The sequence below is a fragment of the Schistocerca piceifrons genome, chromosome 1, assembly GCF_021461385.2.
Source record: "Schistocerca piceifrons isolate TAMUIC-IGC-003096 chromosome 1, iqSchPice1.1, whole genome shotgun sequence".
NCBI classification, from domain to species: Eukaryota; Metazoa; Arthropoda; class Insecta; order Orthoptera; family Acrididae; genus Schistocerca; species Schistocerca piceifrons.
Window position 1 is genome coordinate 673,110,468 of NC_060138.1, and position 27,848 is coordinate 673,138,315.

Consider the following 27,848-nt stretch of genomic DNA (forward strand, 5'->3'; position numbering starts at 1 on the left):
ATTCATTTACAGAATTGTGTGGTATGAAACCTTCATGGTATGTAATTTAGGTTAAGTCATGGATTTTAATGTTTATTTTGGCAGAAACACAAAAACAAAAATTGTTTGCTACAAAAGTACCAACATAGTGGCAGAATGTGCCCAGTGTTACCTGTTCCCTACCCGAGCAGGTGGTATAACATGGGAGGGGACAGTGGTAGTGGTGGGGTGCCATTGCAAGTGATAATCAGATGCTGCGGGAGATACGGTTCAACAGCTGAAGTATGTGGACAAAGTTGTGACTTTCATAACTTGTAAGCTATAAGTAGCTAATTCACAAATGATCATATCAACAAGTAATGCCAGTATTATTAATAATCCAACAGATATAAATGTTCAAAGTTTGTAGTTTCTCACTAGTAAGAAAAGAGAAATAGTCACATAAACAAAGAATCAACCAAAGCTGTGCTCTTGCTCTGCTGCAAGAAAATCTCATAAAATGAGAAAGGGGTTGTGTAGTGGAAGGCGGGGTTGTGTAGTGCAAGGCATCATTCACAGTGATACTTACAGTGTAAAATAAAGAGAGTGTGTTGTGTGGAAATTGTGTGTCAGTCCCTTCCTCCTCCTCCTCCTCCTCCTCCTCATTTCTGAACTAATGAATCCTCTCCTTCTAATGGATACCTTATTTTTATTTTGTTTCATTTCCAACTTCTTAAAAATAGTTGTGATGACAAAAGTAAAAATGTCACACTATCTGATGATATTTTTGACCCTGTACAAGTTTAATATGTCAACTTTGTTCGAACTAATAAGCAGAGTTCAGTAGTAACAGTTATTTAATATGCTGCGAGCTGCACTAGTAATGTCTCTTCAGAGGCATTGTTGCATAGCCACTTTCATGAAGGAAGTCAATTTATTTTGTTTTCCAAACATACAAAAACTTTAACTTTTATTTTAAACTACTTTTACTTCTTAGTAAGTGCAAAATTGTCATTTTGAAAGAGAGTCTTTAAGGCCTTTGTCAGCAGTAGACACACACACACACACACACACACACACACACACACACACACATAACATGCACACACCTCTACAGTCTCAGAGAGCTGAAACTACACAGCTCTTTGAGACTACAGACATGTGTGCAAGTTGTGCTTGCGTGAGTGTGTGTGTGTGCATGTGTGTACGTGTGTCTATTGCTGACAAAGGCCTTAATGGCCGAAAGCTATGAGTGTGTGAATCTTCTTATTGTGCCTATCGCAAGTCAGCATCTCCGCTATATGGTGAGTAGCAACTTTACTTCTCTGGTATTGTTTCATTCCATCCTGGATTTTCCATTGTTTGATTACTGGTCATCTTTATTTAAAGGATACATTTTCTGTTTGTTTTAACTTACTTGACATTGATAAACTTCCAGATTGGCCTTCATCTGTTGCATTTATTTATTTCTGCGTTCCAACATTCCAATAATGTGTAAAACTCATAAATTAATGGTTCATACTCTGTGCAGTGGCTTCCATGTTCTCCATACTATGCCAGTGTCCAATGAAGAATGGCTGTTGATCCGTATAGCTTAACCATTCGTTACAATGCAGTGTTTGTTTGTGATGTATTGAATGAATTATCAGTTCTGTGACCTTGTTGGTGCCTGTCATTCAACTGAATGGTGAAATGATTTCCTCTCTAAAATGAGACTCAATGTGGTTTCATCCATAATTATTCATATTTGTACTGGACAGTTTTAAAAATGCTTTTACCTTTTTGCGTACCCCCACTTGTCTGTCCTCTCTTATATGAGAGAGAGGTTTTACATACCAAAATTTATTTTCTTTTAGTTCTGGAACTGACGAGCTTAGCCCCAGAATCAAGAGACTTGAGTTCTTGCGAAAGAGAAATTTTGGATATTCTCCACGGGATTTTGTAAGTATATTTTTCTTCATTGATAAATTAGAGGAACTAAGTTGCTTGTGGCTTGACTAATTATTATAAGAACATGTCAGATTTGTGAGTGCAAAGTTAAGTTCTATGAAAATTCCAATATACATAACAAGTGATGTCTTAAATTATTTATTTATTTTCCAGTTTCTATTTCTCCCGTCAGTTTTTCCTCTACTGTTATCTCTAGCACCCTAGTTATTCCCTGATGTCTTAGCACACTTCCTATCACCCTGTTTGTCCTCTGGTCAGTGTTTCCTGTGTGTTTCATTCCTAGTGCCAAGAGCCATCTAATTTCTTATAATTTCAGTTGAGACTCAGCATCTTTCCATATCACCACATGTGAAACACTTCAGGATTTTTCTTTTCCAAATTTCTTAGGGTCTATGATTCACTTTTCCAATTTTCTTGCAGTCTATGGTTAACAACAATAGAATGCTGTGCTGCAGACATAATTGTAAGAAATTTCACAAACTGAGACTCATGTTTGACACTACTGGACTTCTTTTGGTGAGAAATGTTGTCTTTTCTAGTGCTAATCCGCTTTTCATATCCGCATTGCTTTGCCCATAAATTGTTGTTGTGGCAGCCATCAGTCCGAAGACAGGTTTGATGCAGTTTCCATGCTGCTCTACCCTGTGAAAACCTCTTAATATCTGAATAAATGCTGCAATTTACATCCTTCTGAATCTGCTTACTATGTTCGTCTCATTGATCTCCCTCTACATTCTAAAATTCCCCTCCCCCCCCCCCCCTCCCTCCCACATACGCACACAAACTGCCCTCCAATATTAAACTTGGGATACCTCGATGTTTTGGAATGTGTCCTATCAAACAATCTTTTCTTTTACTCAAATTGTGCCATAATTTTCTTGTCTCCCCAGTTCTGGTCACCACCCTCTCATTAGTTACATTATCTACCAATCTGATCTTCAGCATTTTTCTGTACCACTGTATTTCAGAAGCATCTATTCTCTTCTCATCTATACTGTTTATCACCATGTTTCACTTCCATACATGGCTACATTCCATACAAATACTTTCAGAAGAGACTTCCCAATATGTAAATCTCTAGTCACTGTTAATAAGTTTCTCTTCTTCAGAAATCAAACAATAAAACCCATTGTTCTTCTTCAGATATGCTTTTCCTTGCCATTGCCAATCTACGATTTATATCCTCACTATGGCCATTATCGTAATCTAATTCCCTCAGCATCACTTGATTTGATTAGAAGCTGTGTCTGACAGAATTACAATGTCTTTGACAAGTATCAAAGTTTTTATTTCTTCTCCCTGAACTTTAATCTGTACTGCAAATTTTTCTTTTGTTTCCTTTACAACTTGCTCAGTGTATGTAGTGAATAATATCGGTGATAGGCTACAATCCTGTCTCACTCCCTACTCAACCAGTGCTTCTTTTCGACTTCTACAACTGCACAAGTTGCAAAGAGCCTTTTGCTTCCTCTATTTTTACCCCTGCTACTATCGGAATTTCAAAGTCATTATTCCTGTCAACATTGTCAAAAGCTTTCTCTTAGTCAACAAATGCTATAAACATAGGTTTGCTTTTCTTTAACTTATCTTCTAAGATAAGCAGTAGTGTCAATATTGCGTTGCATGATCGTACTGCCTCACATGTTCCTACATTTCTCCAGAATCAAAACTGATCTTCCATGAGTTCAACTTCTACCAATTTTTCATTTTTCTGTAAAGGATTCATATTAGTATTTTGGAATTGTAATTATTACGGTCGCCTTGAAGTTTGAGGGTATTTGGCCAGTCTCATACATCTTCCACACCAGATGAAAGAGTTTGTCATAGCTGGCTCTCCCAAGGCTATCAGTAGTCCTCACAGAATGTCATCTGCTGGCTGTGTCTATCTATGGTAATGCGTTCACTATGCTGTTCATAGTAGCTCACCCACATTCCTGTTTTCTTATTCATTATTAAACCTACTCCTGCATTACCCCTATTTGATTTTGTATTTATAATCCTGTATTCAGCTGACCAGAAGTCCTGTCCCTTCTGCCGAACTTCGTTAATTCCCATTACAGCTGACATCAACCTATTGAATTATGCTCACTATTTTTATTTACTAAAATTTGGCATATTTCGTGACAGTACCTTTTCTGTGAAATGTTCACAAGATGATATTTGTCTTGGCTTCAGTCGTCTAGTGGAAGTATGATTCCACAATGCAGTTTCGTCGGCTGCAGAAATGACCTGGTCCAATGCGTTTGCCTCATTTTTGGTGCTTCAAATACCATTTCTTCGAATGTGGTTTCTTCTTGAAGTTTATATAAAAAAGGTAGTAACACAATTAATTTTTCCTGTTCGCTAGCAAATTATTTATGGCGGCGACCTGCACATTGTTCTACCGTCAACACACTCCAAGAGTTCACTGCCGACTGACTACAGTCAAAGACGACTCCAGCGTCAAAGACATTTTACACAACACACAACCTTCCACTTGTAATCAGTCTCTTTGATATTCTTCGTCACATCTACTAATAGTAATCAATATGCTGTCACTCTCAAAAATGTAAGTAAATTATCATAAAACAAGGCAAATTACAATTTAAAAAAATTCTGACAAAAATATAAGAAAACATTTACAATTTCCCTCATTAAATTTGGTATTGACAAATCCAGTAGAAAATAACACATCTCCCAGATCCATTACAACTGCTCCCCAGGGCTTTTGTTGTTATGAACATATACAACAAAATCCCGACCACACTCAGTAATGGATCTGTATTACACAATTAGTACATTAATGATGCAGTCTGATAACCTCTTCCAAATTTGGACTCTTTGAATCTGTGGACTTGTTACTGGCTGTTGTTGCAATGATCCTTCCCCATCAATCTCATACACAAAAAATTCAAGTAAAGAAATTATTTAACATGACAAATATACGTGGCATAAAACATACATGAGAAATATTCTAAAATACAGCATACAGATTGAAAATAATAGTAAGATAAACTCATTTGCTAGAATAAGATATCTGACACCACTTCTTTGGTCGCACTGTGCCAACTGGTTCCCATAATTAAATTTCTTGTTCCCCATATTAATGTTAATTTCATTTTGCTTACATATTGTACAATAAAAAATGATACTGGACATATATAGTGTACTGTTTTTTTATGTATTTGCCTTTTATATATTTTTACTTCTGATTTTCTTTTTGAATTTTTTATGTATTTTTTACTCATGTTTTTTTATTTTGTATTTTTTTTTGCTTATGATTTTCTTTTTGAATTTTTTTATGCTTTTCTTTCTTTTAGTACAGCTAAAGATATATCAGTATTATCTAACTTTTTTTTACAATTATTTATGTACACTTGCCTCTCTACTACAATATTACTACAAGTCACATTCTTGTGAAGAGTACTTTCGCTCCCCACAACATCAGTATAAAGAACAATAAATTGCTCATATATCATGAGGCTTTATCTAAAATTGGTTTCGAAACTTATACCTTTGCATGCATGTCCTCGCATGCATGCCTTCACCCACAGGGAAGGCTTAGCTTCCAAAAATTAGAAAAATTCAGAAATGCTCACTATGGAGACTTTTTTTTGTAAAAAAAGTAAAAATAAATCTTTCTCTAATTCTTTGTTACAACAGTGGCTTTTCATCAGTTTCAATTAACAGGTGACTTCAAATTATTAATTTATACATGCAAATATACATACTTGGTTGTACAGGTAGTTTTGTTCTAACAAGCATATTCCAGTGGAGGACTTTTGTTTTAGATGAAAATAGGTTATTTAAATTTTTGAAATTATGATTTCTGTTTATACATTTTCAAAGAGACAACATTCCTGAGACCAAATAATTTCTTTGACTTAGGGTATACCAAATGATAAACATTAGGGTGTGGATTTTCTATGACTTCAAAAGGCCCAATATATATATCAAAGAATTTTTTAATTTCTGAAGTTAACATTTTTGATTTTTCATGAGATTTGACCTCATAGTTTCCCTGACAATATCTTCTCTCCCTTGCATAGTTAAAGGTGTACATTTAGGAAATTCAATAAGTTCTGATATAAGATTTGGAGGTCTGATATTAAACATAATCTCATACGGTGAAAATCCTGTGGAACTATGTTGTAGGCTATTCATAATATCTTCAAAATTTCAAATGTGCTCAAACCAGGTTGGATGTTTATGCCTACAATAGGTTCTGCAAAGTCTCCCAACTTCCTTCATATATCTTTCTGCAGGGTTGGTGGATGGAGAATAAACAGATATAAGTATATGCTTCAATTTTGACCTGTCAATAAACTTTTTCCAAATTTTAGAGGTGAACCGTGAACCATTATCTGATAATATAGCTTTTGGTTTACCCACCTGTGCGAAATAATCTCTTTCAATTTTTATTATAATTTCATGGCTAGTAGCTTTCTTCACTGGATATAGTTTAATTAATTTTGAAAATACATCTACCATAACAAATATGTAACAGTGACCGCCTTTACTGTTTGGTAACGTTCCATATAAGTCCACAGCAATAAGATCTAAAGGTTTTTCCGGAATAATGTTTTGCATCTCTCCACCACATCTTTGATTGCTCACTTTAACTCTCTGACATTTGTCACACATTGCCAATTCTTTTCTTACCTTCTTTCCAATATTGTAAAAATAAACGTTTTCTTGTATCTTTTGAATGCACTTCTGTTTCCCACAATGACCAAAACTTTCATGTATGTAAATGATCAGCTTTTCAGCATCTGCCTCTGGCCAACAGTTTCCAATTATCAGAATCTACATCTGTTCTCTGAAATAAAATCCCCTTATGTAATTTGTAAAATTTATCAAGTTTCTCATACCCCTTCTTGCCTAGACATTCTTTGATTAATTTCCAACTTTGATCTAAATTTTGATTTTTCCTAATTTTGTTACACATAGCTCTAATTGTTTTCTCATTTTCCACCCCTTTCAAGTATCTAATTTTAAATTGCTTTTCCTCCTCTTGTTCAAAAATCTCCTTTTCTCCCCTAACTGGTAACCTTGAAAGTGAATCAGCTACTACATTCTCAGAACCTGTTATGTGCTTGATTTCAAAGTCAAACTGTTGCAAAAATATTGCCCATCTGGTCAATCTACTGTGGTGTAATTTGCACTCTTGTAAGTAACTCAAAGCTTTGTGATCCGATAATACTATGGTTTTATGTCCAATAAGGTAAATTCTAAATTTTGTAAAAGCCCAATGAATTGCCAAAAGTTCCTTCTCTGTGACTGTATAATTTTTCTCATGCTTTAGCAACATTCTGCTTGCAAATGCTATGGTACAATGTATCTTAACTCCATTCTCTACTCTTTCTTGAAATAACTCTGCTCCAAACCCATAATTACTGCTATCAGTGTTCAAACAAAATGGTAAATTAAAATCAGGTCTGTGTAATAAGTGTTGCTTCCTCAACGCTTGCTTAATTTTATCAAACTCTTCCTGACAACTTTTAACCCAAACCCAAACAGTGTTTTTCTTAAGTAACTGAATTAAACATGGTGGATTCAGACTCTGATCACTTATATGTTTTCGGTAATAACTGCATAACCCAAAGAACGACTTTGATTGTTTTTTAGTCTTAGGAATAGGAATTTCTGAAATTGCTTTAATTTTTTCTGGATCTGCCAAAATTCCCTTGTCTGAGACAACATGACCCAAAAATTTTAATCCAGAAATTCCAAACTTACATTTCTCTAATTTCAATGTCATCCCCCCTTTTCTAAGTTTTTCACAAACTGACTTCAAAATCGAAAAATGTTCCTCCCAGTTTTGCCCAGTAACCAAAATGTCATCTACATAAATTATCAGTTTAGATGCAAGTTCTTGCCCCAGTACATGATCCAAAGCTCTTATAAATTCGGAAACAGAAGAATTTAACCCAAATGGCACAACACAATATTGGTAACTCTTACCATTGTACAAGAAAGCAGTATATTTTCTAGAATTAATCGAAAGAGGTACCTGATGAAAACCCGAAGTTAGATCCAAACTTGACATATATTTTATATCTGTAAATTTATAGAGTAGCTCATCAATATTTTCGGGATGGTCTGTCTGTCTGAACAAAATTTTGTTGAAGTGTCTAGAGTCCAAAACCAATCTTACTCCGCCATCTTTTTTCAAAACAACTACTAAAGGATTATTATATGCACTGATACTCCTTTCTATTATATTACATCCTTCCATCTTTTTCAGCTCTTTCTCGACAGCAGGTCTTTTTGATATTGCAATACTGTATGGTTTTATGAAAAATGGTTCAGGAGGTTTTACCTGAAGCTCACACTGATAACCCTTTACCCTACCAGGTATGTCACTGAAAACATCACTGTATTCCCACAGCAGATTTTCTAACTATTGTTTTTGCTCCCCAGATAAATTTTGTGTTTCTGAAATTTTCAAATTTACTAAATTCCCAAATTCAACTTCATCAGTATCAAACCTATGAATTTCAATATTCTCCAATCTATTTTCTTTTAGTAAATTGATACTGTCAAAATTTCCATTACTCTGGTCACGAAGTGTGTTCACAAAATATGTCTGAAAGCATTCCCTTTCACTAGTTTCTATCAAAAGTTTTCTTCCAACCCAATCAAATGCTGTATATCACTTTTACTATCCAATTCATACCCGAAAGAAAATCTTCATTAAATTCCTGAATTACAAAACATCCATGTGTGAACAACTTGCCTTCAATTAAAAATGTCAGTAAAGCTTGGCTTTTTACCAATTTACTGCTCTTCCCAGTAGCACCTTTTATCTTTACCCCAACAACTGGCATTTCAACATAATCTTTCCCCACTTTTAATTTCTTGCTTAACCTTTCAGATATTCCTGAGATCTCACTTCCTGTATCAATTAAACATTTACCAATCCATGACCCAATTTGAACTTTTATATAAGGACTGCAAAATTGATCACTTTTCTCAGAACCTGTATCCTCATGTAATAAATCACTTTCAATTTCCCCAAACCTATACTTATCAGAATCATATGGTATACCATTACATGTATTATTTGTCACAGTTATAAAATTTGCACAAGGTACAAAATTGTCATTAGTACTCTCTATTATCTCAAATAGCCAAGAATTTTCATCCAGATCACATTGTATACTATTGAAGTACTTATCCTTCAGCTTTTCAAAAATAAAATATCTCACCTTTTTCCACCATTCAGGACATATAGTTTCACATACATTAATAAGCATCTTTCTAAAGTTTTTGTCAAAAGAAATAGTTTCACTGTTCAGCTATAGATTCATAAGAAATGTGTGTGTGTAATTAGTATCTGTAAATTTTTCACTTGGGCTAGAAGTTATACATGTGTCATCATTATTTGTGTAGTCAGATTCTTTACCAACAACATCAAAATTCATACTTTCATATACACCCTGCTTGCGAGCCTTATTCATCCTGGTAACATCCCTGGGAATTTCTATAGTATTCTCACTATTTAATCCATTTTCAACCATGTGTATACTCAACTCACTATTTAAACTAATGAAATACCTTTCCTCAACATCATCATCAACACCATTACCATCATTATCAACTTTATCACCAACATCATTATCATTATACATATTCAGGTCATACACATTCAAATTATCCCCCAAAATATTATTTACCCTTTCTATAGTTACGAGATCCCTTTCACCAATATTTTCATTCTCACAGCATACATTCTCTTTTTCATTCACACACGTCTCTGAACTATTACAAATTACATCATCTGACAAAGTGTTGTTCTTTTCTGCCCAAGTGTAAAACTCTGTCAAATTAAATGAATCACAATTACTTTTATCTACTGTATGTTCTTGTGTACTGAAAATTTTATCTTTATCAATATCATCATTATTTTCCTCTTGAAATTTCTTCAATAAGTAACAACTAATTACCTCATGTGATAGCTTAGGTTTGGATCTGTCATGTTTAGGTTTATGATAGTCACATCCATTGGTCCTTTCATCATGCTCACCTTCTGCCTCAACCTTGCGGACCTTCAAGGGGGCGTCCACTCGTTTTTTATTTCCTGAATTACAACTGGTTCCTGTTTGAATTGCTGATAGTGGTTTTGCCAATGTCTCTGATCAACATTTTTTTTCCCATTCCTATGCCAAACATTACCTGATTGTTGGTAGTTTCTGTTGTACTGATCTGTAGCAAAATTTCTGTGATTTTGATCACTAAAGTGTTCTCTATTTGGTTGATTGTTTCCGCGAAAATGTTGTTCTTGCTTTGGATGAAAATTATGGTCCTTCTTTTGAAAATTGTTATATCCCCCTGAATTTTGACTAACACCATGATAATTGTTTTGTTCCCTTTTTTGAAAGTTATCATTTCCCCAATTTTGACCACTACCTTTCTGAGTAAACCCACTGTGTGTTCTTGTTGTTACCCTATCCAACTTTTCAATATAATTGAGAAACTGCTCAACATTACTATCAGGACAATGGACTAAACTCAACTGCATTGCTGATGGCAATCTTCTCTTTAAGGTATCAATTTTGATCAAGCCATCCAAAGGTTTTGTTAAATGAATAAGTTTTTGAAGTTCACTTTTGCAAAATTGTTTCGTGCTCCCATCTGATTCTATATAGTTTCTCCCATTCAAAAATTCACTTTTGATTCTAGTTTCTTTAAGATCATCCCAAAAATTTTCCAGAAATTTTGATTCAAATTCTGAAAAGGTCATCCCCACAGTTACAATCTGGTTTGCCCAAGTCAAAGCTTCCCCTTCCAAGAATTTTTTCACAAATTTAATTTTCATATCATCAGGTGAGTGAGGTAAAAAACAATCCTTAGAATAATGTATAAAATCAACGGGGTGTAAGGGTCCATCTACCGAAAAGTGCTTCACTGGAATATTAGATACAAGATGCATGTGTTGACATTGTGATTTTTGCTTTGAAATTCAATATCAAAACTTTCAATTTTTTCGCTAAGTTCTTTGACAGATTTTTTGTTTTCTAAATCATTGCATTCTACTTTTTTTTCTAGAGTAACCAAACGATTGTCAGTTTTTTGTTCTACATTTTCTACTAAAACTTTTGTGTTCTCATCCAAATTTTTAATTTCCCCTTTTATCTCAATAAAATCAATTAAATTTCTTTCCCTATCTGCCAGTAACTCATTTTTTACAGTATTAATTTCATCGCTGAATTTAGCATCAATTTCATTTACTTTTGCTTTCACAGATTCAATTTTTTCCTCAACACTGCCAACTCTGTTCGAAAGATCACCCACTTGGGTATTGACTGCTTGGACTTGCAACAAAATGTTATCAATTTTTTCATCCCAGTAAGTCTTATTGTCGTCAACTGATTGTTTAATTTTTTTCGTGAAATTTACAAGAAAACTTCTTAAATCAAATTGATCGGTTCTTTCTGTTTCATTTGACCTGTCCTGATTTTCAAAGTCTGTTAAATTACTATTTTCTACTTTAGGCACAATACTCTCGAAAATCTCATGTCATTGTGAAGAAAAAAAAATTTTGTACACAAGAAGATTGTTTTAACAAAATACGAGGGTTTCGTGACTTATCGGGAACACTCTTCTACTGTTGGAAATCCACGTTTTCCATCCATGTGATTGTTGACCAAACTTCTTGAAATTACTACTTATGTCGAAAATTATATTTTTTGCCGAAACATTTCTTCTCCAAAACTTTTACTTCCCGATGAACACAAATACTGTAACACACATTCTGAAAAAACTGGCATTAACACACAAAAATTTTCTTCCTCGTAGCACTGTTGAAGATCATGTGAACACAATATCCTGGCTACAGTCCCCAGTTGAAATATGCTCCTATTTTTATTTACTAAAATTTGGCATATTTTGTGACAGTACCTTTTCTGTGAAATGTTCACAAGATGATATTTGTCTTGGCTTCAGTCGTCTAGTGGAAGTATGATTCCACAATGCAGTTTCGTCGGCTGCAGAAATGACCTGGTCCAATGCGTTTGCCTCATTTTTGGTGCTGCAAATACCATTTCTTCGAATGTGGTTTCTTCTTGAAGTTTTATATAAAAAAGGTAGTAACACAATTATTTTTTCCTGTTCACTAGCAAATTATTTATGACGGCGACCTGCACATTGTTCTACCGTCATCACACACCAAGAGTTCACTGCCGACTGACTACAGTCAAAGACGACTCCAGCGTCAAAGACATTTTACACAGCACACAAGCTTCCACTTGTAATCAGTCTCTTTGATATTCTTCGTCACATCTACTAATAGTAATCAATATGCTGTCACTCTCAAAAATATAAGTAAATTATCATAAAACAAGGCAAATTACAATTTAAAAAAATTCTGACAAAAATATAAGAAAACATTTACAATTTCCCTCATTAAATTTGGTATTGACAAATCCAGTAGAAAATAACACATCTCCCAGATCCATTACACTATCCATTTCCCTTTTTAAATTTTCTAACCTATCTAAATGATTAAGGGATCAAACATTCCTTGCTCAGATCCATAGAACACCAGTTTTGTTTCTCCTGATGATGACATTTTCCTGAGTAGATCCTACTAGGAGATCAAGTGTTATATACTTCCAAAGTAGCAGAATTTTCACATTTTGTCAGCTATTCCAATTTTGAAGTTAAGTTTGTTACTAGTTTCATTCCTGGTGATATCTAATACTTTCATCTCCCTTTTTTTATTTCTCAGTCTGTATTCTGCACCCAATAGACTATTCCTTCCATTCAACACATCCTTTAATTCTCCCTCACTTTCACAGAGGATGATAAGATCCTCAATGATTGTTACAACTGATATCCTTTCACCCATAATTTTCATCACATTTCCAAATTTTTCTGCTGTTTCCTGTGGCGTTTCATGTACAGGTTTAACAATAGATGCAACCCTACCCTCCTCCATTGTGCCATTTTTAGTTTGAACACTTACTCTTGTTCTTCCATTATGATTATCCTCTTGTGATTTCCTTGTGATCCATGCACATCTTGTATATTTTCAGGTCTGTAGAAATATTGAGCCATTCTGCCTCTATAGCCATCCATAATTGCAAAAGTGTTGACGGTGCAGGACATCATGCATGACCTGGCCTCTCGATTATGTCCCACAAATGCTCAATGGTATTTATGTTGGGTGATGTAGGTGACCAAATCATTCTCAAAATGTTCAGAATATTCTTCAAACCAGTCGCAAACAATTGTGGCTCGACAACATGGCTCATTGTCATCCATAAAAATTCTGTTGCAAACGGCTGCATAGTGCCTTGTTGACAACTTGGGTCCATGGCTTTGTAGGGTCTATGTCAAACTAGAATCCTACTATCAGCTCTTACCAACTGAAATCAGGATTTGTCTGACCAGGTGACAGTTTATCTGTCGTCTAGGGTCCAACTGATATTCTCTCTCACCCAAGAGAGATGCTGCAGGCAACATTGTGCTGTTAGCAAAGACACTCATTTCTGTAGTCTGCTGCCATAGCCCATTAACGCCAAATTTTGTCTCACTGTCCTAACAGATATGTTCATCATACGTCCCACATTGATTTCTGCAGTTATTTCACGCAGTGTTGCCTGTGAGCAATGTTGCTGGTCTCAGTCATTAAATGAACGCCTCCAGCCTCAACGTTGTCCGTGATGAAAGGCTACACGTGCAACTTGTACTGTTGGCACATTCTTTACACAATTGATCTCAGAATATTGAATTTCCTAACGATTTCCAAAATGGATGGTCCCATGTGTCTAGCTCCAACTACCATTCTGTATTCAGTGTCTTTTAATTCCTGTCATTCACCCATAATCACATTGGAAATGGTTTCACATGAATCATGTGAGTACAAATGACAGCTGCACCAATGCACTGCTCTTTTATACCTCGTATATGCAATACTACCACCATCTGTGTCTATACCATGACTTTTGTCATCTCGGTGTATGGGTTATCGATGATAGCAGCCCCTTGGGTCAAGAGTTCCAGAGGTAAAATAGTCCCCTGTTTAGATCCCTAGATGGGGACTACTAAGGAGGATGTAATCGGAAGCTACAAAACTAGCATTCTATGGGCTAGAGCATGAAATGTTGGATCCTTTTAATCGAGTGGGTTTCTTAAAGAATTGAAAAAGAGGAATGGATAGTTGGAAGTTTAGCATAGCGCAAATTAGTGAATTATGGCGGCAGAAAAACTCAGGTGAGTGCAGGGCTATAAATAAAAATAAAATAGGGGATAATGCAAGAGGAGTTCTAATATGAATAAAAAAAATAGGAATGCAGGTAGATTATTAAGAACAGAACAGTGACTGAATTATTGTAGACAAAATAGATATGAACCCAACAGTCACTGCAGAAGTAAAAGTTTATATGCCAACTGGCCCCATAGATGATGAAGAGGTTGAAAGAATATATGATGAGATAAAGGAAATGATTCAGATAGTTAAGGGAGATGAAAATTTAATTATGATGGGGACTGGTATTTGACAGTAGGAAAAGGAAGAGAAGGGAAAATAGTAGGTAAAAGCGGGCTGCGGCAAAGGAATGAAAGCGGAAGCTGCCTGGTGGAATTACGCACAGAGCATATTTCATTCATTCATTGATGAATCGTGAAATATGGTTATAGATGTGGAAGAGACCTGGAGACGCTGGAAGGTTTCAGATTGATTATGTAAAGCTAAGTCAGATATTTCAAAACCAGATTTTAAATTGTAAGACATTTTCGAGGGCAGATATGGACACTGACCACAATTCAGTGATAGTAAACTGTAGATTAAAACGGAAGAAACTGCAAATGCTAGAAAATTAAGGAAATGGGCTTAGATAAGTTGAGAGAATCAGGTGGTTGAGAGTTTCATGGGGAGCATGAGGTAACAGTTGACTGAAACAGTGGAAAGGAGTGCAACTATAGATGAAGGGTAGCTTTGAGAGATGAAATACTGAAGCCAACAGGAGATCAGATAGGCAAAGCTAAATCCTGGTCAGAATCCCTTGGATAACATGAATTATTGAATTTTATTGACAGTGGGAGAAAATTTAAAACTGCAACAAATCAAACAGTTGAAAGGAAGTACAGACATATAGAAATGAGGTTGACAGGGAGTGCAAAATGTCTAAGAAGGAATGATTAGTGGACAAATGCAAGGCTGTAGTGGCTTACATGGCTAGGTGAAAGGTTGATGCAGTCTTTAGAAAATTTAAAGACTTTTTTGAAGAAAAGAGAAGTGTCAGTATGAACATTGATGGCTTTGACAGCAGTCTAGACTAAGCAAAGAAAGGAGAGGTGAAAGGTGAAAGGAATATATAGAAAGACAATACAAGGGAAATGGACTTCAAAGGAATATAATTGAAAAAGAATAGGAAGTAGCTGATGAAAAGATATTGCATGAAGAATTTGACAGAGCACTGGAATATCTATATTGTAACAAGTATACTGGAATGGATGACATACCCTCATATTTGTTGATATATTGGGAGACCCAGCCATCACAGAACTATTCCATGTGTTGTGCCAGTATATGAAACTGGTGGAAGATCCTCAGACTTCAAGAATGATGTAGTTATTCCTATTCCTAGAAAGGCAGGAGCTGACAGGTGTGAATAATAGCAAACTATCATTTTATAATGTAATTGGTCGGATAAAAAATTCTATCTGGGTGACTTTTCTGAAGTCTATCTCTTGCCTTAAACCTCACCAGTCCTTTTCCTTCACTCCTCTTCCTTCCTCTTCAACCCTTCTGCCGGCAGGAGGAGCCAGTGACTCTGAAAGCTTGCAAACGTAATACTTGTCATATGTGTGTTCTCCTGCTACCGCTTGGTGAGCAGATTTTTTTCCTTATCCAGTTACATTATATTTTCAAAAATTGATTACGCCCCTATCTCCATTGATAAACTGTCATTTTAATAAGTCACAGTTGCAAACACTGATTCTAATTATTTATGGAAAACATGAAAAACTGGTAAATGCAACCGAATAAAAATTTGCAAAAGGAGTCAAAGTTCAGGGAGAAGAAATAAAAACGTTGAGGTTTTCTGAAAACATTTTAATTCTGTCATAGAGGGCAAAGAACTTAGAAGAACAGTTGGACAAAATAGTGTGTGTGTTTTGCTGTTTGGGCAGCAAAATAATTGGTGATGACAGAAGTGGAGAGGATATAAAATTAGCAACGAAAACGTTATGGGGCGGGGGAGGGGGGGGGGGCGCATTAGATGTAAACTCTCACCTGAAGGTATTTGTCTGGAGGGTAGCCGTGTATGTAAGTGAAATGTGAACAATAAACAGTCCACATAAGTAGAGAATAGAAGCTTTTGGAACATGGTACTGCATGAAAATGTTTTAGATAGATGGAGAGATCAAATAACTATCGAGGAGATACTGAATCATATTATGATGAAAAAGAAATTTATGGTTCAACTTGATTAAAAGAATGGATCTGTTGATAGAACATATCCTGAGGCATCAAGGACTTTGGTCATTAACGGGTAAAAATTACGTAAGGAGATGAGGCTTGAGTACAATATGCAAGTTCAGATTTTAGAAACCCTGAAGGAATTTTACCTGTCTGTTTTGCCAGTTTGGTTCACAAATTTTTCTAAACTATGACTGATAGTATATCCTCTATAGCATGCAAATCAGTGCTCCATTCTTCTTCTGTCACATTAGCAGACAGTTCCTCCTCCACCTCTTACCAGCCCACAATGAATTTGTTTTACACCTACTTGCTCACACCTCTGTTTTTAACCATGGAATTCTTTTAAACTTTTATTGTTGACAATTAGGCTTTTAAATTACCCAAAAGTTATTTTGAATTTTGAATATGTTAAATCTGTCCTCCCAGTGACAATTTCCACTTCGATTCCTTTATATTTTTTCCTGCAATCATTTTGCTTTAACTTGAATGCACTTCCTATTCATTCCATATCTAAGTATCTTGTTTTGTTCTATTCATTTCTGTTCATGATATTTTTTTCTATTTCTCCTTTCATCACTCAGTTGAAGTGCTTCTCCTCTTATCTACAGTTTCTCACAGTTTCCTCTTTTGTTCCTGTTAGCCCAACATCTGTGATTAGTCTTTTTAAATATATCTGTTCATCGACAACTAAACTTCTACCATTGTATTTGTTATTGCTGTATCTACAGCTTCAGAAAACCCTGAAAGTACACCCTCATTCCTCCGTATGTCTCTGTCCTATTTACTTGTATGTTGCTTCTTCATGAGGATTTTCTTAAACTTCAGCATATTCTTCATCATTATCAAATTGTGATCGTAGTTGAAATATCCTCATAGTGAAGACATACAGCAGGTCACTTTCAATCTTGATCACCATTCTCTTAAATGGTGGGAGTTATAGACAAAACTGAAAAACATGAAAAACAAGAAGACACAATGTTTTGATGACCTCAGTGTATATGAGGTGGTACCAAAATAAAAAGTTATTATTTTTTAAAAACTATATATTTTCAAATTGTTTACAAGACAACCTTATCCCCTCCAAAATACTCTCCATTACAACTGATACATTTGTCCCTCCGGTGCTTCCACTATCCAACAGTTCAAACCTGCATCCAGCCATCCTGATTTAGGTTTTCCATGTTTTTTCTAAATCGCGTCAGGCAAATGCCAAAATTGTTCCTTTGAAAAAGCACAACTGATTTACTTCCCCAGCCTTCCCTAATCTGCTGGGACCGATGACCTCGCTCTTTGTTCCTCACCCCCAAAACCAATCAACAACTGTTCGAAACATTTTTTGCAGTCATCTTTAGAAATATCTGACAGCTCCTCCCTCTTTTTTTTTTCTTTTACTACTTCAATGTTGTCAAATCTGTCCCCTTCCATGCCCCTTATCATGCATGGAAACATTAAAAAATTGCACCGAGCCTTCCTTTCGTGCCCCTTTTCATGCATCGAAACATGAAAAAGTCGCACAGACCAGGTCACGCAAGTAAGTTGTGTGGGGCAGCGGAACCATGCCATTTTTATCCAAACATGGTCACCTGTCTGCTGGAATAATAATTTTTTTTTTTTCTTTTACGAACACTGTTTGCCACAAATCTCTAACAGGTAATCAATGGCCTGTTGAGGGCCTGTGAACATGAGCTCTTGAATCTTTTCAATATTTTTGTCAATCTGGGCAGTTGATGGACGTCCAGAACGAGGTTTGTCATTAGTTTCCGTCGCCATTTTTAAATCGAACAAACCACTCATACACTTGCGGTTTTCTCACAGCATCATCTTGGTAAGCTGTTTTCAACTTGAAAACAGTTTCAGCAGCATTTTTACCAAGTAGAAAACAAAGTTTCACAGCTGCACAGTGTTCACTTAAACTTACTCAAAAAAAAAAAAAAAAAAACAACAACAACGAAACGAGAACAAAACAGCACGAGCAAAACTAATCACTGCAGATGAGCAGAACAAGCCAGGTTGACAAAATAGATAGCACTAAACTGGCAATGAGTTGCGCCATACGCGTCGCGGCAGAAATGCGTACTACGCCAGTTTCGCCCACAGCAACGTTCCTCGTATGTTATAAAACCTATAAAACCAGTTGCAATACTAAGTATTCATTAGCTTTATAGAGCACTTGTAGCGAACGAAAACAACATCCTTTAATGCTAGACAAAACAAGTTGTCATACCATCGTTGAAGATAGGATTTTATTTATTTATTTATTTATTTATTTTTTTTTATGAAAGTTGATTGAAATTGGTACCCTGCTTCAGATACTTAGGAAGTGTCTCCTCTGAGAACAATACAGTAGAAAGGGAAATACTCAACAGGATACAAAAGGCCTCAGGGTTCTCCAGCGAAATGAGAAATCTAATTTGGGATAAGAAAATTCCAAATAAAGCTAAATGAACCATGTTCCACATTTAGACAAGATAAAAAATTAAATAAACAGGAACAAAGCATGGAAAGTGCTGACTGTGGTGCTATTGTCACATAATATGAACAGATAATTGCAAAACAGGAAGAAAATACTTTGCTACAGAAGTACCATGGAAATAACCCATGGAAAACCACAGAAATAATTTTTACAGACAGTAAATCATAGATGGAGATAACAAGCTGGAAATTAGATAGATGATATCTTTGACCATAAAATGTACAGTGGTGGGAATAAATAACAGCAAAATAGTGATAGGCAGCACATATAGCTAGGAAAATGGATGATAGATAAAGCAGGTTTTTGTAGATTCCAAAAGGTAAGACTGAGACGATTGTCTAATAGAAGATCGATAGATGACATTGGAAACCATGCAGGGATGACTTTGATGCATATAGCTGAAGGCATAAATGTGCAGAAAAGGTTAGAGGAGGCATTTATCTGTCAATTTACATCAGATGGCTGATGGTGTATATGTAGAACAGTTCCTTCCCGCTCTCCGTTTCATCACTTAAACTTTGTGAGAGCTGAAAGTGAGTTTTACGTGCTCAGTATTGTACTCCAAGTGCATTTGTTGGTATTGTACTAGGTCTTATGAATTCCTATATGTTTTACGTTTATCTACAATAATTTCTATTGATATAGAAAGCCTTCCTTTTTTTTTTTTTTTTTTTTTTTTACATTATAAATTGTGAAGAAATTTTATGTTACTTTGTATCGAAAGAAAACCAAGCATTTACAAAAGTTCAAAACTAAGTTTGGTTGATATAGCTTCTTAAAATTCATTAAAAAAGGGCTGTAAAGATCAAATTATTTGTATATACAGTGTTTTTGCAGTTCCACACCAATTTCAATAAAAAGTTCTCAGAAACTATACAACTTTTAACCAATTTATGTCCTTGTTTTCATTTACTAATTGGTTAATCGGTCTTACTATGAATTTCCTTATGTGTTTCTTACCTACTTTTAATATATAGTTGTATTTTCATTTTTTGCCCTTTATACAGTGGAATCCTGAGGAACCTGACTATGGTAGAGCTAAAGCTGATTGTATTGAAAAATTTAAGATACCAGAATTTGAAGAAGATTCATTAGAAACGAAGGGTCAAAAGAGTTTCTTATACACGTAAGTGATGCATACATCAAAATGTGATGTGCTATAATTATGTTTATTGGTATGTATTTTAAAAAGAAAATGTATCGTTGAAGAACTGATATCTTACCCCATAAAGGAGGCCTTTTATCTTGTTAATGACAGAAAACCACCCTACCTTCACAGGTTTAGCCACTATAAAAAGGAGACACACTACTTTGAAGCTCAATTCATTTTGTGTGTGTGTGTGTGTGTGTGTGTGTGTGTGTGTGTGTGTGTGTGAGAGAGAGAGAGAGAGAGAGAGAGAGAGAGAGAGAGAGAGAATTTCTGTTGTTCAATGAAACAGGCACAGTACCTCAAATGGATGTAATGTAAAAAGTATGATCCTATGGCATCAGCATTTAAAATTCCCACATGAGAAATTCAACAGCCACAGTGCTTTATTATTTAAATCAATATGTGCTGATTTGTTTCTGCAGCAGTAAGTGTATGGTGCAGTCAACAGCATCTAAGGCAAATAAATTAAACTCTTCTGCTTCATGTACTTGATACAGTCCTTTTTTAAATGACCTTATTCCAAAACTTCAGTTTTTGGGGACAAAGAAAAACATTCTTCGGCTGAATATAAGGAATGCAACTGGATGAGCTTCCCAAGGTTTAAAGAACAGAATGAAATGGATGTTTTGCTGTTATTGCTGTTGCTAAGTGTCACACTCTCTTCGGGGAGGAAATAAGGTCCGTTTCTTGGGGATGTAATTCATAAGCATTGTCAAGTTATGTTTTTAGTCAAATAAGTCGTATATACAGTTTTTTTTCACCAATTGCAATAAAAAGTTCTCAAACTATACAACTTTTATCCGATTTATGACCTTGTTTCCACTTAGTAAGTGATTAATTGGTCTTACTATGAATTTCCTTATGTCTTTCTTGTCAATTTTTTTAAATGTATAGTTGTATTTCCTTTTTTGTGGTACTAATTTGATCTTTTAATCAAATTATACACAAAATGGTTTCATCGAGTGTTACATACAGGCCATTTCATCGAATCATCATAGAAATACTTACATTCATGTGGAATATAATCAAGTAAATATTAAATGTCGTGCATTTTTTTCCGGTTATAGCCTTTTCAGAATTTCTAGAAATAAAAGATATGGTTCTGTAATCCTCTTGTGTATTCAGAATCACATGACTGTAACTTACTATGTTGAAAATACATAAAGGAATATAGTTGAAACCTGACTTTCTGAAACATGTCATCTTGTGTGTTTCGTTTGAAGTTCCCCTTTTCTGGTTGTATGTTGGTCACCACATGGGGAAGCTGTAGATATCTTCAGTTTCTATTAAATTTATGGTGAAATTACAATTTTTGGAAGCATTGGCAATCATTTCATGATATTATTTCACAGTATTCACTTTATTTATTTATTTTTATTTATTTATTTGGCCCTGTTGATTACATATTATACAAACAATGTACAAGTTATAGAGGACAAGTCAGTTGATGCAATTACAGTAGTACATGAACATTTATACATCACACTGCACAGACATTTGTTTATTTAACAAGGACAATTACTTGCATGCAGTATTAAAGCTTGCATTATGCCAAGAACAGTTTAAGTGACTGTTTAAAATAGTGGAATAAGTGACAGTGCATATTTTTATGCTACTGACATACCAGGTGATCAAAAAGTCAATATAAATTTGAAAACTGAATAAATCATGGAATAATGTAGATAGAGAGGTACAAAATGACACACATGCTTGGAATGACATGTGGTTTTATTAGAATCAAAAAAATACAAAAGTTCAAAAAATGTCCGACAGATGGCGCTTCATCTGATCAGAATAGCAATAATTAGCATAACAAAATAAGACAAAGCAAAGATGATGTTCTATACAGGAAATGCTCAATATGTCCACCATCATTCCTCAGCAATAGCTGTAGTTGAGGAATAATGTTGTGAACAGCACTGTAAAGCATGTCCAGAGTTATGGTGAGGCATTGGCGTCGGATGTTGTCTTTCAGCATCCATAGAGATGTCGGTCGATCACGATACACTTGCGACTTCAGGTAACCCCAAAGCCAATAATCGCACAGACTGAGGTCTGGGGGCCTGGGAGGCCAAGCATGAAGAAAGTGGCGGCTGAGCACATGATCACCATCAAACGACGTGCGCAAGAGGGGTTTCACGCGTCTAGCAATATGGGGTGGAGCACCATCCTGCATAAACATCATACATTCGAGCAGGTGTTTATCAGCCAGGCTGGGGATGATGCGATTCTGTAACATATTGGTGTACCTCTCACCCGTCACTGTAGCAGTTACAAAACCAGAATCACGCATTTCCTCGGAGAAAAAAGGCCCAATAACGGTAGATGTGGTAAATCCAACCCATACCGTGACTTTCTCGTCGTGCAATGGAGTTTCCACGACAGTTCTAGGATTTTCAGTAGCCCAAATTCTGCAGTTGTGGGCGTTGACAGACCCTCGGAGCTTGAAATGAGCTTCGTCGGTCCACAACACGTTACTCAACCAATCGTCATTTTCCGCCATCTTTTAAAACGCCCACACCGCAAATGCCCTCCGCCTCACTAAATCGCTAGGTAACAGTTCATGATGCCAATGGATTTTGTACAGATAGCATCAGAGGGTACGCCTAAGTGCCAACCAAACAGTAGTGTATGGAATGCCGGTGCGACGTGCGACTGCATGAGCGCTGACTTCCCCGTGCATAGACAAACCCACTACAGTCTCCATTTCTTCCTGAACTGTCTCAGCAGCATTACGCCTTGTGCTCGGTTGGCCACTAGGGGGTCTATCGTCTAAACAACCTGTGGCTTCGAACTTTGAAATCATTCTCGCCACAGCTGCTTTTATCAATGGACCTTTACCCGTTCAAATCCCCTTCCTATGGCGATAGGATCGTAATGCTGAACTAGCACATTCCGCATTCTGGTAACACAGCTTCACTAAAAGTGCCTTTTCAGGTAACTCCGACATGCTGCGACTGCTGGCGCATCTGATTCTCTCTCTCTCATTACAGCTCCTTTTATACACGATTGTCATGCGCAGTCACTGACGTTTTGCTGTCCAGCGTCATCTGTCGGACATATTGTGAACACTTTTTCTTCTTCTTCTTCTTCTTCTTCTTCTTCTCATAAAACCCCATGTCATTCCAGGCATATGTGTCATTATTCTGTCGTTTATTAAGTTTTCAAATTTATACTGTCTTTTTGGTCACCCGGTATATAAGCAAGTAAATTTTCTTCATGGTCATGATTTGAATTGAATACAAACTTTAACTGCATTCCTTAAGAAGAGGTTTAAGTGAATGCTCAAGTGAGTGGGATACATGGGAGTTCACGTTTTCTGGTAATGACACAGATAAATTTACGTTTTATCACCACAATTTCAGTTAAACAACAAGTAACAGCATCACACTTTATTTTTAAGGGAGTGCTTTTCTTAGGCAGTTTCCCGCACTCTTATACCTTATAGCTCTAAGTTTTCATTCATTTTATAGAAAGTTTGTTCAATGAGAAATAATTTTAGTTTCCTTTTGAAAACCTGTACATTACTTATTTCCCTTTTTATATTGGTAGGGAGCTTATTGAAGACCTTTATGCCTGACTCAGTAACTCCCCTATGTGCTTTAGTGAGAGTTGTAGAGCCTTGGTGAAAATTTTTCCCCTGTCCTGTGTCATGGTTGTGGATGTCACAATTTTTCTGAAACAATTCCCTGTTGTTGGCTACAAATAACATCATTTAGTATATATACTGACCTGTGATGGTAAGTATCTTGAGAGATTTGAAGAGACCTCTGCAAGATGCCCTATTAGGGACCCCACATATTAGCCTCACTGCTCGTTTCTGTATTCTGAAGACTTTTTCAACACCTGCAACGTTTCCCCAGAAGATTATGCCACAGGAGAGAACAGAATGAAAATATGCAAAATATGACAACAACATTATGTCTCTGTCTACTAAATGATGGAGAGCTCTTAGTGCAAAGCATGATGAGCCAAGTTTCTTGACCAGCTGATCAATTTGTTCTTTCCATCTTAGGTGACTATCTATCTGGATACCTAGGAATTATGTATGTGTGGTTGAATTAATTTTGTGATTGTTAACATGTATTTCAGGAGTTTTAATTTTTTTTATTTTTTGTCAGAAACTGTATCATATTGGTTTTTGAAGGATTTAAGGTTATGCTATTCACAGTGAACCATTTGTGTACTTGAGTAGACTGTCATGGCTGTATCCTGCATTGTGGAGTTGGGTCCTTTTACGAGGATACTTGTATCGTTGGCAAACATTACTATTTTTGCTCTGTTATTAATTGTGAATGGTAGATCATTAATATAGATCAGGAAAATTAGTGGCCCAAGAATTGAGCCCTGTGGGACTCCATACTTTTTATTCCCCAGTCTGATTTTAATGCTCTACCTGTCCCCCTTAAGACAACCCTTTGCTTCCTGTTCTGTATGATTCTAAACAAGTCAAAGATTTGTCTTTAATGCCATAATGTGGAAGCTTTTTTAAGAGTGTGTTGTGATCTACACATTCAAATGCCTTGGCAAGGTCACAAAATATCCCCATTGGATACCTTTTGTAATTTAGTTCACCCAAAATTTCATTTGTTAGGTTAAATATAGCTCTGTCTGTGGAGGAGCCCTTACGAAAGCCGAACTGTGTAGGAGCCAGTAAGCCATTTTGTGTAGTGTGACTATAAATCCTATCATACACTATTCTCTCAAATACCTTTGAGAATACTGGCAGCAGAGAGATGGGCCGATAGTTGGATATTTCATCCCTTGCTCCACTTTTTTGGATTGGCATCATTACTGCATGTTTTAATCTATCTGGGAACACACCAGTTTCCATAGATTGATTACACAAATAGCACAATATATAACTGATTAAGTCTGCACATGATTTTAAAATCCTACTTGATATGCCATTGTATCCACAGGAATCTGAGTTTTTGAGTAATTTTATGTTTTTTTTTCCAATTTCTTTAGCAGTTGTACTTCTGAAATGAAGTGCTACTTTAGATGTTATTTGCATGTGGTTAAGTAGTTCAATAGCTTCTGTGTGAGACTGTTTATTACGGTTCACTGTTTTTTTCTCCTGGTCACCCATTTCACCATGGAAAATTTCCTGTAACATACATCACACAAATGTTAACAAATAGGAAAAAACTGGTCAACTTTATTAAAACGCTCCTGTGCCCACCAAAGATGCATGCACCTGAATTTTACTGGGATTTTTACTTTGCCCCACACAACCATTGGAAAACAACAGTAGCTCCTTGACATTTTCTGGTACATATTCTTTTATATAACAATGAGAATGCACATACTTCATTTGCTCCTTTCTTCGTAATGTCTTCTTAGTATATGTACATTGCAGACTCATTATTCTTCATGTTCTGTATAAAAAATACATTTACCCACAGCTGCTGAACTTGAGCTACGAAAAGCAAAACATAGCACATAGTGTTTAGGTATTAAATAGATGGCATACGAAGATGATGACCGTTGATAGGACGTTATTCCAGGAGTAAATCCCTTTCAAAAATGATGTCACTGCAAACAAGTCGCAGAACCACATTTACACTGTGTAAAATAAAGGCCTTCTTTCGCAGAAAGATATATCTGTGTGTAGAATTTTGTCTCATTCTTAACTGTTTGTCAAAATTGGGAGTAAGACTTTTTCAGTTGTACAGTACAGTGTCTAAGGGAAAAAGTGAAGCTCCACATTCTGGTCCAGATGAGCCAGTCAGGGCTGACTGACTGTCATGGCATTTTCTGCCATCGACTTCATTTGGATGCAGTATGGAGGGGCATTGGGTCACCTCTTTCCTGGTTGTGGTCAGCTTTCTTTTCCTTGGAGCTTCAGTCAAGCTACTACTCGTCAGTTCCCTCATGAGGCTGAGTGCACCCCATTCCAGTCCTCCCATCAAGGAAAAATCTTTTTAAGAACAGGGAATCAAACCCAGATCCTCCACGTAGCAGTAAGACACAATGACCACTGAGTTACAGAGGCAGACTGCAATGTTTTAATATAGCTGCACTGTGGGTAGCATGCATATTCATCCTTTCCTTCATCCGGTGGCACAGATTTTCCTTTCCTTGCCATGGGAAAGCTGTTGTATTCAAATGCCCTAGGCTACTATTGTAATATAGTGACCTCTTATTTTGAAAGTGGCATAAGCCCATTCTTTTTAAAACAATGAGAGATCACGTAACAGCTTTTTGTACTAAATTAATCACAAAATACAGTAAAACCCCATTTTAACTTTCCCGCATTTTACGTTGAAGTCATACTCCTACCATTAACAGCTGTGTGTTGCAACATTTCAAGTTTTCTTGGAGGTTATCACGACCTTTAACACTGATTTTCATACAGATTTCTGCAAAAAGTGCCTCGTGTTCCTGCTCAAAGTCACCTTTGGAACAATGCAGAAAATGCAGACTATACACCAAGCTATTGATTCTGCAATGTAGCATTGAGTCTGTTATAGAAGGTTTTCATTCCCGGCCTGTTGGGTCATGGCCCCCTGAATTAACAGATTCTCAGTGTTTGGAAGGGTGCAAAAGTATGCTGAGTGACACTGCTTTAATGACGATCACAGTCTGACAATAGTGACTTTAGTAGCAACCTTGTTTCTGCTCATTGTGTTTTATTAGAACAGCTTTAATTAAATTTCAGTCATTTAAAGAAATAAATGCCACTTTTGAAGATGGCCGCCTCTATAAATGGCTTTCACAAATCGTTCCACACGAAATACACCAATCCATACTAGGCACACAGTCTTAAGTTGGTATGAGCTGATGTCATACGTAAACATTCCTCTATATGTTCCATAACACAACAGAAGATTCCACCATCCTTCTTACCCTGGATGTCCCTTAACCAAGTGACCACCTTTTTAGCAACAAGCTGTAGATGTCACGCTTATTGTTCTCCTTTTATGAAGGCTGCCAACTTTAATATTTTAACCAGTATTTTGTTACAAGTTTTATTTACTAAAATAATTAATTTTTGAAAATATAATGTATTGGGTAGATAAAAAAAATCTACTCACCAAGTGGCGGCTGGAGAACACATATATGAAAAGTATTAAATGTGGAAGCTTTCAGAACCAGTGGCTCCCCCTCCTGGCAGAGGGATTGAAGGGAAAGGAAAAGAGGTTTAGGAAATGGTGAGAGTTCAGAAAAACCACCCAAAACCCTAGGTCAGAAGAGACTTACAGAGTGGAATGGGGAGAAAAGGCTGATTCTTAGGGACTGCCTAGCGCATTGTATGTGATAAAGGTAGGAGGGAGGAGGGGGGGGGGGGGGGGGAGGAGGAACAGAGAGGTCAGAAAATGAAAAAATGTCGAAAACTAAGAGTAGTGAAGAGATACTGAGACCAAAGAAATTAACTTAAATTAAGACTAGGTGGGTCGCGAGAGCCGAGGCTATGTTGTAATGCCAGTTGCCACCTGTGGAGTTCTGAGAAACTGGTGTCTTGGGAAAGAATCCAGATGGCACGTGTGGTGAAATGGGCACTGATATCATGACTGTCATGTTGTAGAGCATGTTCTGCAACAGGTTGTTTTGTGTTGTTGTTATTCACCCTCTGCTTATGCCCAAACTGATAACTTGGTGGCAGTCATGCTGATGTACCAGGTATCAGTTAGGATGAATGGGCACAGGTAGAGGGTGTGTACTGCAGGTTGTATACGAACTGGGAAAAACGCCGGAATCTTTTTAGAATTCCGGGATATCCCCCCCCCCCCCCCCCTTCTTTTTTGGGGGGGGGGGGGGCTGGTAAGAAATAATACTCTAACAAAGGATATTACTGCATCCCGCTACAGCAGAATAATACTGCAGCCATAAAACATGAACGAGAGAAAAAAACTAATATAAAACTTAAGTTACAAAGGAAATGCGCCATGTACACAACAAAA

General features: G+C 36.3%; 1 protein-coding gene across 4 annotated transcripts in view; it reads left to right on the forward strand.

The window, feature by feature from the left end:
* LOC124709038 overlaps nucleotides 1-27,848 on the forward strand; it is a 342,602-nt gene that overhangs the window by 127,485 nt on the left and 187,269 nt on the right. For all 4 annotated transcript variants that reach the window (XM_047240687.1, XM_047240709.1, XM_047240701.1 and 1 more), the window contains exons 16-17: nucleotides 1,815-1,899; nucleotides 19,799-19,917. In XM_047240687.1, the coding sequence (XP_047096643.1) occupies nucleotides 1,815-1,899; nucleotides 19,799-19,917 (204 nt within the window). The remainder of the gene's footprint in view (nucleotides 1-1,814; nucleotides 1,900-19,798; nucleotides 19,918-27,848) is intronic.